Here is a 13047-nt window from a genome sequence, read left to right as displayed (position 1 = left end):
CACAGCGTTGTCCGGTCTGGGAGTTGTCCGTGTTTTTGTCTTACAACTTTAACCCTTTCACGGTGTGTTTTTACTTCATCAAAGTTGGTTATAACCTTTTTGGTAGCCTGAAAATATGTCTTATTCAGCGTTCGTCCTCTAATGTCACTTCTGTTTGCAAAAATTCGAATTTGAGATTTCAAAACGGCAATCCACAAACCAACGGGTGACGTCACGGTGACTACGTCCACTTCGTCTATAGGCTGGACATGAATATTTGACTATTCTGAACCCCTCGGGATTACAAACATGCAGAAAATGCTTCTTGTTAAATAACAAATAACAGTACAAGCAACAATACTATAGAATAACAGAATCCTTAAAAATTAATGCCTTTAATTAAACCGAAAGACGCGTGTTACAGCGCTATGCCGTCTACCTCAGCTGAGAACGGAGAAATGTCTGGCCGAGTCCTTCCCGAGTCATGTCATGAAGACGAGCTGAGCCAGAGCCAGAGCCACCGTTGCTTGTGTCGAGCATTCTACCATGTAACCCCCCGGGGTTGCATAAATGCTTAAAGACTTATTTATAATGAAAGGTTTTCCTATCATTTTTTAACCATCTATTGATTTGCTCTGTATGTAGTTCTTTATGTAAAGAATAGGGTGCAGTGTAGTCATTTATTAATGTAAGTTTATCCCTCTTTGTCATTGATGGATTGTGTTTTATGCGTTTGTTGTAAAGTAACGTGAGTTTTGATAAGTGCTATATAATTAAACTTTATTATAATTATTATAATGAGGCGTGGTGCAAAAACGCTGCTGCTGCTCTGTATATTATGCATATATATATACAGAGAACCTGATATGGAGAGGGCAGAGAAGAGTGCCGGCAGCTTGTGAGAAGTGCCGGTGCACAAGAGAAAGTCACGGTACGCCGAAGAGTAAAATGTAGGAGTGCCGGTACTGCATCCCGGTGGGTACCGGCCCACTTCCAGCTCTGCTTTAGGGGGAGAGGGATTGCAAATGTGACTTTGTCGCTCGCGCACACACACAGAGGGATGAGGAGAGGAGAAGCTGAGCGCAGACAGAGGCGTCCACGCGAGGTGTAACATCAGCACTCCTGGACTCGTCATGACACATTTTGTTAGAAAAAACATGTGTGGGGGAAAATGTCTGAGCGTGTGACGGAGGAAATGTGCTGCTGTGATGACATGAGGCGGTGCTGCCTAATAACCGAGAGGTTAAGGCGGGTCCACTCCCGCTGCAGGTTGAGTCCTCCCTCCCCCTCCACCTCACCCCGGCCGAAGTAGACCAGAACAAAGCATACCAGGCGTTTTATCTGACCTCTAAATAATGAAAATAGGTTACTGCACTAAAAATAACTGGCGTGGGTTATTGAAGCGTTTTCCCCAAATCACAGCCCGACCTGTAAGACGGACTTGAAAGGAGGATGAAAGGAGGATGAAAGGAGACGGAGGGAAAGAGGTTGTTTGTGGTGGTCAAAGCTGTAGCCAGGATTATGGTCCTCTTCATCATTTCAAACCTCAGTGAATCGTTGACTCCATGATGTCCGTGAATTCACTTCTTTTTGTGCCCGTTTGCAGGATTTTTTCACTTTGCAGATTATCCTGTAAAAACAAGCTGAAACAAACATGTGAATGCAGATCAGGCACAGGAGCAGTGCAATGTTGGCACTTGTTTTGGCATCAGATGAACAGACCAGGGTCTGAAATTCACCTTTTGTTCACTGCCTGCCTCTGTGGCAGGTTAGTGTTTAGTATTGTTTTTATTTGCCACTTTTGAAATCTCTGTGTTAAATAGAGGAATAACATTTAAGATGTTTGATATACTTTACATAACAAAACATTATATGCATGGTAAATTACAGTGGGAGCCCTATGTTTTGTGGGTCGTAGGGAGGGTATTGTACACAGCACTGTACTTTGTTATTGTCATCTATGGTGGTTGTTTGCATAAAAGTGGTGCCTTCAAATGGGGTCGTATTTCCCGTGTTTACGAGTTGGGCAAAGATATCCGGACTTTTTAGTCTCCAAAATGCAGGATCCTTTATTTCCCACAAAGCAACTCAATAGCATCTTTTATTAGACCCCTTCTGCCTGCATGTCTCTCAATCTCTACACCCCCCCCACGCAGGCGTTCTGTTATATACTTGTAGTCTCAAGGCCCATGCCAACATCAACAGTTTTTTTTATTGCAAAAAATGGGTCGATCACACCTCCGTGCACCGAGTGCCTGCCAGTGATTTTGCTTCCTCACAGTTTGAGGGAAATGATCCGCATTGAACTGTAGACTCATCTTGTTTTACCATTCCAATGTATGGGACTGCCTTTCCAGCTTGTTGGCATGTTGTAACTCTCTGCATTGGTTGCTGTGGTAACGACCTAGATGTGTGTATGTACGCAAACTGGTGGTGTGATTTATCAACATAGAGCGAAGACAACAAGCTGCCATCTAGATGGAAATGTGTCCTCTCAGTCTACGTCACTGAAACAGACAGACAGCATCAGCATACAGTTTTTGCAATACCATAATTTACTAAATGAACATCATGCTGTATTGAAGAAGACTTGAAACTAGTGATTGAGACCATAAACTCATGTTTACAATGTTTACTGAGGTAATAAATGAAATTTTCTCATAGACTTCTATACAATTAGACTTCTTTTTGCAACCAGAGGAGTCGCCTCCTGCTGGCTGTTAAAAAGAATGCAGGTTTAAGACACTTCAGCATTGGCTTCACTTTTCAGAACCAGACGTTGCCACTTGGCGTGCGTAAAGAAGGAGGCACACCCAGCGCACAGCGTGCTAAAGGATAACTTCGGTGTTTTATGTACTCCCATGTTATGTTATGTAAATCATTTGGGGCAACCTGGTACTGTCAGTTTACGTCCACAAAACATGGTTGTTTTTGCCACTGAGAGGCTCAGATTGTTATTATAAGCCTTTCGCTAGATCCGGTCTGTTTGTTATTGTGTGTTTCACTCAGAGAAGCATCACTCTGAAATCTTGCGTCGCATCCACATTGTTGAAATCATCTTAATATTCACCCATGACATTGAAAATCGTTTAGATAACACTAAGCTACGCTTTCTGTACACCAACATGAGAAACTCTGACTACACCGGCACTCCTCTCTCCAACTCTCACTCGTGTTTCCGCCATTGTCTCTTACGGCAACAAGTCACATGACAAACGGAAGGCGAAAGATAAGAAAAACGTTTTAATTCTCTGTTGGGTCCTTTCCATAATGTTACCAGACACTTATAATAACAACCTGAGCCTGTAATGGCAAAAACAAGCACTTTTAGTGGACGTAAAATGATGGTACCAGGTTGCCCCAATTGATTACATTACAGCTTGTTTAGCGGTTGCCAACTGCAGCGTTCTCCCTCAATACTTGACCAATTTCAAAAATTGTTGTCCCTATTAGTCACTTAGACACAAAAACATATGTCCAGGTTGAAAAATACCGAAGTTATCCTTTAACTTGCAGCTATTCTTGCTAGCTGGGCTCCTTACCTACTTGCTAATAACTTATTTGAAGAGTTGAGTGATGTGCTAACTCCAGTTAATGCATCACAAAACTAGACTTGGCTCTGATTGGTTCCCATTGCTAAACAATGACTTAAAGGTCCCATATTGTAAAAAGTGAGATTTTCAGGTCTTTTATATTATAAAACAGGTTTAAGTGCTGTATAAATACTATTAAACTATCAAAACACTCTATATACGGAGAAATACACACAGCCCGTATTCAGAAATTGTGCGTTTGAAACAAGCCGCTAGGATTTCTGTCCATTTGTGATGTCACAAATATACAATATTTAGACCATTACACTGTTTTAAACATAAACATTCTAAATGTGTCCCAGTTTATTTCCTGTTGCAGTGTATGTGAATGACATCAGCTGACAGGAAGTAAACATGGACCCATGCTGTTGCCTAGCAACGCAATTTCATTGCAATGCACTAAAACGGAGCGTTTCAGACACAGGGTGAATACAGGTATATTCAGGCAGACAGGATGAGGAAAATAAAGTTTTTTTTTTAACATTACAGCATGTAAACATGTTCTAGTAGAAACACAAAATACAAGTATGAACCTGAAGATGAGCACGATATGGGACCTTTAAATCAATCCAGTCGGGCCAGTTTGTAGCATTTGAAATGGAGAACTTCTCAGCAGGTTTACCTTTTTAATTCAATACATTTTAACCAAAGAACATTTATTTTGAAAATGTTATTCCTGATACATCTGAAAACAACATCATAAAAAAGGAATAATATCTGATTCCCTAATGTGAGTCTTTCCTGGGGAAGTGTAATGCTGGTTTCTTGCTTCCAGGTCGGATTAATAAAAAGGATTAACTCACATGCAGTGCAGTTGGATCCAGTTTAGTCATCTCAAATATTCCAATTTATTGTATCAAATGTTATTACTGGCTGGATTTGTGCCTTGGCTTCAGGTTAGCTTCTGCAATCTCACTATTTGCATATTGATGTGTCTGAAGTCCACGAGCAGCAACAACCACATGTTCAGATGTTCCTCCCACACTACAACCTGTTTACCATAACCAACGCTTATTGTCATTCAAACTCTGGATGGAAGGTTGATAAGACGCTAATCAATGATAATGACACGGAATTAACATGCACTTCATTATGCTTCGTTTAATGAAAGAAGCTTTCTGTGGCTTTACATCTCGAGACGGTCTCCGCGTGGAGGGAGAGTAACTATGCAACCTAATTAAAAGTTTCAAGTTGGAGGCATGCTGATTGTAAATGACTTGAGATGATGCTGGTGGGCTTACTGTTGATCTCAAGCTGTTCAAGCAGTTAATTAAAAAAAAAAAGAAAGAAAAAAAACGACGTGGCGAACCAAATCGGTTACAGATTGCAATTAATGCACTCTGTGAGCCGGGGCGGGAGGGAACCACCCTGCCTCGTTAGCGAGCGCGCGCGCGCCCGCCACGGTCAGCCTATCGGAAACGCTTGTTTGTTTTTCATCCTTTTTTTCATGAGCCGTTATTAACGGCAAACCAAGCGATGAGCAATCACAAGGAATGAAAAAAAAAAAAAAAAGCTGCGCCTCTTGGGAAAAGCCTAACTGTTGCTATGGCAACCGACTGAAACGGGGGGGGGGATTTTATTTTGAAGGACAGTCCTCTCTTTATATTCACCCTCCGTCCTTTATCCCTCCATCTGTGAGATGATCAAAGGTATGACAGGTAGATAAAGCGTGGCAGTAAAACGTAGGCAGAGACAGGGAGGAAACCAGAGAAGGAGGTTTGGAAGGAGGGTGGGGGGGTATGAGTTAAAAAGAGATGTGAAGCTTTAAAGGATAAACTGCTGAGAGACTGTGTTAAATCACAGCTAGGTAACTTCACTTAAATCTCCTCCCTGTGACCTCCTGGAAACACACCTGACTTTGGCAGTAATGAGTGGCGTAATTCCTCCCCGTGTGACACACCAGGTCGGGATGCAGGGTGCATTTCAGGTGAGGTAGTCTGTGATGTAGCCAGAAATTTGGTTTTGCAGTGCACCGTGGGTTTTATTCTGGATGCTTCCTCCCATGTCAGTGACAGACTTCCTCCCCCCCGTCCCTCTCTGGAAACCGTACGTAGGCGGGAGAAGTGGGCTACACGCAGGAAACAGAAAGCTGAGGGATGACACAGGAAAAACAACAAACACAGCGGCGGCGCCCCGACATCGCAACGACGAGGAGAGGAAACTTAAAAAAGATGAGAGACGGCGTGTCAGTTCGGTTCCACTAGACTACAGCTGCTACTCATCTGAGCGAGGAAGAGGAGGCTGTTTTGATTCTCAGTTACACACGGGCAAAGTGATGTAGTGTTAAAGGGATAAGGTGGGTAAAGTGTAACTTATAGTCGGTGATTAGTACGACTCTGCAAAAGTCTTTTATGACTTAAAACTGTTCATTTAATGTTTGACAAGACAATCCAGTATGTTCACTAAGCAGTTAGTGTTGTTCTTTTAATTAGAAGAGGAGACCTTGTAGCAGCTCCAAGGATGGATGCTTCATTATAATGAGACGCACGTCTGCTTAAAGGGTAACTTAGGTATTTTTCAACCTGGACCCTATTTTCCCACGTTTTTGTGTCTAAGACCCCCGTTACACCTGGCATTACAATGTGTCTCGTATCTAGATGTGATTTAACCTGATTACCTTTAAACCTGGTATTAATATGTGTCTCCAGATCGCTTTGTCTGAAACGTCTGAGAGGAAGCCCCCGGAGGCTGCATATACACGGGCTTGCAGCCAGGCACTGCCGGAGTGGCGGTGCGTAGTATGCGCGGACACATCAGCCTCAAAACGCCGCCGTTTAGGGGGAGAGGGCCCGCAATCGTGACTTTGAGGTATGTCACTATGTCACACAGAGGGACGAGGAGAGAGGACCATCTCTCAGCGGGTAGAGCGGGTCGACCTTGAACCACAAAGGTTGGCGCTTCGATCTCCAGCTCCTACCGTCTGCATGTCGAAGTGTCCTTGAGCGAGACAAGTTGCTCCCCGCGGGGCGTTTTACAGCAGACCACTGCTCCTCAGGATGGGTTAAATGCAGAGGTCAGATTTCATGTATGTTCCTGTATGTATATGACAAATCTAATCAAGTTTTTTTAAGTTTAAGAGGAGTGCAGAGAGCGAGCTGCACACCCGGCAGAAGCTTTGAATATTTACTGAATATAATGATTTGAATTTGTTGAATGTGGATTGAAAACGCAATTGCTTTTACACTTGTGTTCAATGTGGTCACAATGCGCCCCTGACCACATCCGAAGGTGGTTTGGCCGATAGGATCACAATTAGAGGTGTAACGATTCATCTACTACATCGATGTATCGATTTATATTCCTACGATCCAACTACATCGATGTGTGCTCGGCAAGTTGTCCTTCACGGGAGACGTACATCGATATAAAATCAATTTGAAACTTGATTGTATGGATACTAAGGATTTACACATTGTATTTAAGGACGACAAACTTTATATGAAAGTGTGTTTTAGCACTTGTATTAGTAAAGAAATGTTAAATGTTACTCCAGTTCACACTCCACACATGCAGCCGGAGAGCAGACGGTCGATGGGACAAATAATAACGGGAGTAAAGAAGAAAAACAAAACAGAAATTCAACTAACGTTAGTCTAACGTAGTTTTAAAATGTTTTTCAGATGTTTTCATGAATGAAAAGACCCCAAATGAACACTCTAGGTGGACTACTGGATTATTATAAGCAGATTATTTAAACACCGTTTGCAGAGGAATGAATTAGTATCCCCAACTATGTAACGTATCGTTACACCCCTTATCCCAATCCGTCCTGCATTGTAATGCCAGGTGTAAAGGTTGTCTTTTTTTTAAATCTGTCCAGTATTGAAGCCAGAGCGCTGCAGCCGCAAACCGGGCTGCATGTAATCACTCTGAAGAACTCCTCAGCGTCAACGTACGTCCTCTCAAAGTGCTTGTTTTTGCCACTGACAGGTTCAGATTGTTATTATAAGTGTCTGACAACATTATGGAAAGAACCCTACAGAGAAATAAAAGCTTTTTTCTTAACCTTTCACTTGATCCGGTTTGTTTGTTATTGTGTCTAACCAAGTCTCGCTCAAGGAGAAGTCTGGTTGTGAAATCTCACGAGAGGTGACTTGTTGCAGGAAGACAGCGGTGGAAACATGAGTGAGAATCGGAGAGAGAGGAGTGTCGGTGTTGTCAGAGTTTGTTGTGTTGGAGTACAGAAAGAGTAGATTAGTGTTATCTAAAAGATTTTCCATATCGTGGTTGAATATTTATCTGATTTTGACGATGTGGATGAGGTGTTTGAATTCAATGTCACCTCTCTCTGTTGCTTGTCATCGAGGTTCATGGTAATTGTATCATTGTTTGTGTTTTAGGGAATTTCAAACTATTTCAGGCTAGAAATGGTGTGATATGAATCATTGGTCCATTGGTCCTCTTTGCACTTTGCATGTATAATCTTAATCAGCAAAGCAACCAGTAACTGGAGCTGTCAGATATGGCTGCAGCTAACGATTGTTTTCATTATCGAATCATCTGCCAAGTATTTTATTGATTCATTTATTAATCATTTAGTCTATAAAATGTCAGAAAATAATGAAGAATGCACATTTTCCTCAGAGTCCAAGGTAACGTCTTTAAAATGCTTGTTTTTAACAACAAATAGTCCAAAAATAATCAATTTACTAAAACAGAACGAGGAAATCGTCATATTGGAGAAGCCGGAACTACTAAAAATTAATCGATTGATGATCAACATATTTGCCAATTCATTTTCTTTTGATCGACTTATCGATAGATTGATTAATCATTGCAGCACCGCCGTCAGATAATTGTGGTAATTTTAGAAGTAGAATATTTCCCTGTGAAATGTAGTTAAACCTGCAGGGCTGGACTTTTGTCTCCCCCTTACGGCAGTGAGAGTAATTACACAAACGCCAATGTTTTATTCACTTTGACTCTGCACTGATCCACTCTGAGCACAAATCCCTTCTCCTTTAGTTTATTTTTTTATAAACGTCACTATTTTTGTGGACTTTATTTAGCCTACTCTGTATGTTCTCTTCGGCCCAGATGTCGAGCAAACATCGGACTTCTGCAGAAGTCCAGGTCAGTCCTCTCATGTTAACCTGTCGTTAACCGGTGTCCATCTCAACATCCTGTGTTTTGGCTCGCATGGAAACAGTCCAAGACCGCCTCTCGCAAGCGGTCTCGGACCGGTTGTTTTGGTCCACAACAGAGTACGATTACTGCGTTCAAAACCACCCAAACGAACCGCACCAGAGTTCGATTAAAACGGACTAAATGTGCTCTTTTTGATTGTTGTTGGGATGTAATGAGAATTTCAACATCACTTTAAATGTTTGTGAAGAAGACTACCAACCTTTAAGTACCTCAAAAGTACCTCATACTTGAGTAAATGTACTTAGTAGTGTAATGGAAGGTAAAGTAATAATACTTTGTTACATTACATTACACATTGTTGTTAATCCATCTGAAAAACTGGATCTTGCTCTTTATATTTAAAAAGTTGTGGAGACCTCTTTCTTTCTTCAAGTGTGATGTAGCCTCCATTTTAAGGTGGTGTACATGTTAAGAGGAATAATAAGGGCACAGTCACATGTGCGAATGCAAGCGAGTGATCATTGTCTGCTGAGGCGATATTTCGAGCTGAAAGTTCTGAACTGCATTTCCAATGTAAAGATGCAAATCTGTTTCGCAACCGGATGTGTTTGTGTGACCGCCCCATCGACTTTATAAATCTCAAAAACGCTTTTTTATTAACAGCATTTACTTGTGCTTTTACTTTCAATAATTATGTACATTTAATATTAGAACATTTCTTTTGATAAAAGTACATTAAATATCAAACATTTTAAGATTTTTACTCAAGTAATATTCTAATAGGTGACTTTAACGTCTACTAAAGTCATTTTCTAGTTAGATATCTGTACTTTTACTTAAGAGTGGCTTTCAGGTACTTCATCCATCCCTGGCACTCAGTAACTTTGCTGAACAACGTACTTTAAAACATCAGAATCTTTGCTTTAGATGTTCCTGAGTGTTAACATCTCGTAAATGTCCACTCTGCATACACTGCTCTTCGCTGAAGCTTTTAACAATGTGTTCACGTTTTCTTGCTCCGCTCTGCATATTTCTCTGCTGAAATCCATTTTCCCTTCATATCTCCTCCTCCAGGGCCCGGCGTGAGGCGGCGGAGCGTCCCCAGGAGAGGAGAGTTCAGACTGGCCTTTAACTGATCCGACACTCCTACGGCTCACCTTCGCTTCACCTTACCAATTAAGAACCTCCCCCTCACCCCTGGGGGCCCTGATTCCAGTCTCTCCCAGCTCTCCCCCACATCACCATCTCCTCACCTCCCCACACCCCCCCTGATCAATCCACCCCCAAACCTCCCCTGACTCTGGCCTCCTCCCTCCTCCCTCCCTGCCTCGGTGAGTCTCCCCCCGGGTCGCCGAGGCCATGGCGGTTCCTTCAGCCCACGAGTTTCACTGGCAGAGCCTGGCACGACTGTCAACCGGCCGTGTCTACCACACTCTGTCTGAGGTGGGGGGGCAGATGTACATGCTGGGGGGCTGCGACGCTGCAGGGAGGCCCTGCCCGGCCCTGGAGCTCTACTCCCCCGAGGTACCAAACTAATGCAACATGGACGCTGTATCTGATGGTTCATTTCAAGTACAAAGTCACTAGAGACGTCAGAGCAACAATCATTTGGTAAAATATTTAACTATAAAGTGTGGAATCTCTGTCTGTGTGTCCATCGCATATCTCGAGAACCGCTCACCCGATCTACTTCACATTTGTCAGGTTTATTGCTCAGGAGCCAAGGAAGTGCAGTGTCAAAATTGGCGCAATTTGGCCAGATGGTGGCGCTATAACAATAAACTTTACATCTTGGTCTGTAACTTATGAACCGTAACTCTCAGATATATCTATAGATCTATATAAGGCGCGCCCATTTGCGTCCAGTTTGATTTTCCACCATTTTGAATTGTGTCTAAATCTGTTGTTTTTTTGCTACTCCTCCTAAACATTTAAATATACATAACCTTTATTTAACTAGGAAGTCACATTGAGATCAAAACCTCTTTTACAAGCGAGACCTAGCCAAGACAACATCAAATAGCAGCATCCCACACATAACAAGACAACATTGAGTCACGACAGCAACAATAGGTACGACAAAATACATTACATCATCATACAGTGTATTAACAGGGCAGCATGTTGGTCATGTTGTTTGCTATTTAACTGAAACAACTGCAGCTTCCAGCTCCCAGTTAAAATCATTTAAAGAGATGGTAAATGGTAAATGGACTTGCATTTATACAGCGCATTTCTAGTCTAGTCTAGTAGAGATAAGGGTCTCAAGTTTAAGCTTTGCCTGCAGATCATTCCAGGACCAGGACCGTAGTGGATCAGGCTGGTTTTGCCAGCTTCTGTACTGAAAGAAGGAACTTAAAACTGAAACAATTTATGTGACCTTAGATTATAACTGTTTTGGAGAATTACAAACTTCCGGCTTAAGTAAGTAGGAAGTTTGCCAGAGATGATCTTATAGACTAATCGTCACCAAATTTGGTACAGAACATCTCTGGACCAAGCTGGAAAAAGCTGCTTTCTTAGTTTGTTGATGTTTCATACAGTGTTGCTATAGCTGGCCCTCAAATTTAGCTCAAATGTTGTGGACAGGACTAATATCACAAAAAAATGTCACATCTCCTGAATGCTTTGTGCTATTGGGACCAAATTTGGTGGACATGTGTAGATATGATGTCTGAGGGGCCATGACAAATTTGGTGCCATTTAGCCAATAGGTGGCGTTGTAGCAGCATCATCTATCTATAAAGGAAGGGATGTCTGTGTATGTATGTATGACTGTTCTTCGCATATCTCAAGAACCGTTCATCCAATCAACTTCATACTTGGCAGGTGCAAGCAGTCATACCGTAGTTCTCGACAACACTGCAAGCAGAACTTCTGGGGTCCAAGCAATCGGCCAAAAAAAAATAAGAAAAGAAAGCAACAATTTATATTTTTTCATAGTGATAAAAACCACAACAACAAAAAACACACATTCACAGATACGCTCAAATGTGACGGATGAAATGTTACATTTCCCCAATGCACTGAAAAATAAAGATGCAATATAAATATAATAAATATAATGTTCCTGGCAGATCAACAGCAAAGTACTCTCTGTACAGTAGCTGCATTTCAATTTCCACTCTGCAGATTTACCATTGCACACACTGCACATTTAAGCCCCCTGAAGACAGTGTCACAAATCAGTTGATTTAAATTGGAAATAAACTATCCCTATATATATATATATATATAAAGCACTGAGGAGGTTCACCAAAGAAAATAAAAAAAATAAAAACTAGGACAAAAAGTTCAACCGAACACTTAGAAAACTCAGCTGCTGGTCTCTGGTCTCTGTGTTTGCAGGGGGACCGGTGGATGACCTTGCCTCCCATGCCCACCCCTCGTGCCGGGGCAGCTGTGGCGGTGCTGGGAAAACAAATCCTGGTGGTGGGAGGAGTGGGAGAGGACCAGAGCCCCCTGAAGGTGGTGGAGATGTACAACACAGAGGAAGGGAGGTGGAGGAAGAGGAGTGCTCTGCGGGAGGCCTTGATGGGTTTATCGATCACTGTCAAAGGTACGGATTTTATCATAATAAGCAGTAACACTTTGAAAAAGTGTGCAATAAAGCAGCCCAAACCCAGGGTTTATAAATTGTGTCCTAATTAATAATAATAATGAACTTGTATAACACTTTTCCAAACATAGTTACAAAGTGCAATAGTGCAAACATCAAGATAAAAACAATACAGAAAAAAAACATAGGCCAAAATAAAATATTGAACATCAGACTGAATAAAGCTGTGTGTACAAAAAGTCAGCAATAATGAAATTAAAACAAGGGATTGCTATTAAAAGGCCTTCCTGTAAAAGTAGGTTTTGAGGCATGATTTAAAAGAAGAAACAGAGTTTACTAGCCTGAGTTCCTCTGGTAGGGAGTTCCACAGCTGTGGGGCTCTAACGGAGAACGGCCGGTCTCCCTTTGTAACGAGGCGGGTTGCGGTAACACCGAGGAGGTTCCTACCTGAGGAGCAGCAGGCAGCGGCTGGGCTCGTAGGGCTCGAGTAACTCTAAAAGGTAGTTTAAGGGCAAGGCCGTGTAGGGCTTTAAAAGTCATTAGTAAAATTTTAAAATCAATTCGATACCTGACTGGTAGCCAGTGAAGTGCTGCAAGGATGGGTGTGATACGGTCTTGACTCTTTGACTTTGTTAATAGTCTGGCTGCCGCATTCTGAACAAGTTGGAGACGGGATACAGCTTTTTGGCTGAGTCCCGAATAAAGGGAATTACAGTAGTCCAATCGGGATGAGATGAATGCATGGATGACTTTTTCTAGGTCAGTTTGAGAAAGGAATTTTTTGACTTTTTAGATGTTCCTTAGTAAAAGAAAGTATGATTGAATTAC

At 42.0% G+C, this 13047-nt stretch overlaps 1 protein-coding gene across 4 annotated transcripts in view; it reads left to right on the top strand.

The window, feature by feature from the left end:
- klhdc8a (kelch domain containing 8A) overlaps positions 1-13047 on the top strand; it is a 49487-nt gene that overhangs the window by 16677 nt on the left and 19763 nt on the right. For 3 of the 4 annotated variants that reach the window (XM_074641748.1, XM_074641669.1, XM_074641835.1), the window contains 2 exons: positions 9735-10184; positions 12009-12219. In XM_074641748.1, the coding sequence (XP_074497849.1) occupies positions 10020-10184; positions 12009-12219 (376 nt within the window). In that variant the 5' untranslated portion in view covers positions 9735-10019. Of the gene's footprint in view, positions 1-9734; positions 10272-12008; positions 12220-13047 lie in introns of those variants that run through there. The other variant, XM_074641921.1, reaches the window with a different exon arrangement.

Source organism: Sebastes fasciatus, chromosome 1 (assembly GCF_043250625.1).
Source record: "Sebastes fasciatus isolate fSebFas1 chromosome 1, fSebFas1.pri, whole genome shotgun sequence".
NCBI lineage: Eukaryota > Metazoa > Chordata > Actinopteri > Perciformes > Sebastidae > Sebastes > Sebastes fasciatus.
This window is presented reverse-complemented; position numbering and strand designations above follow the sequence as displayed.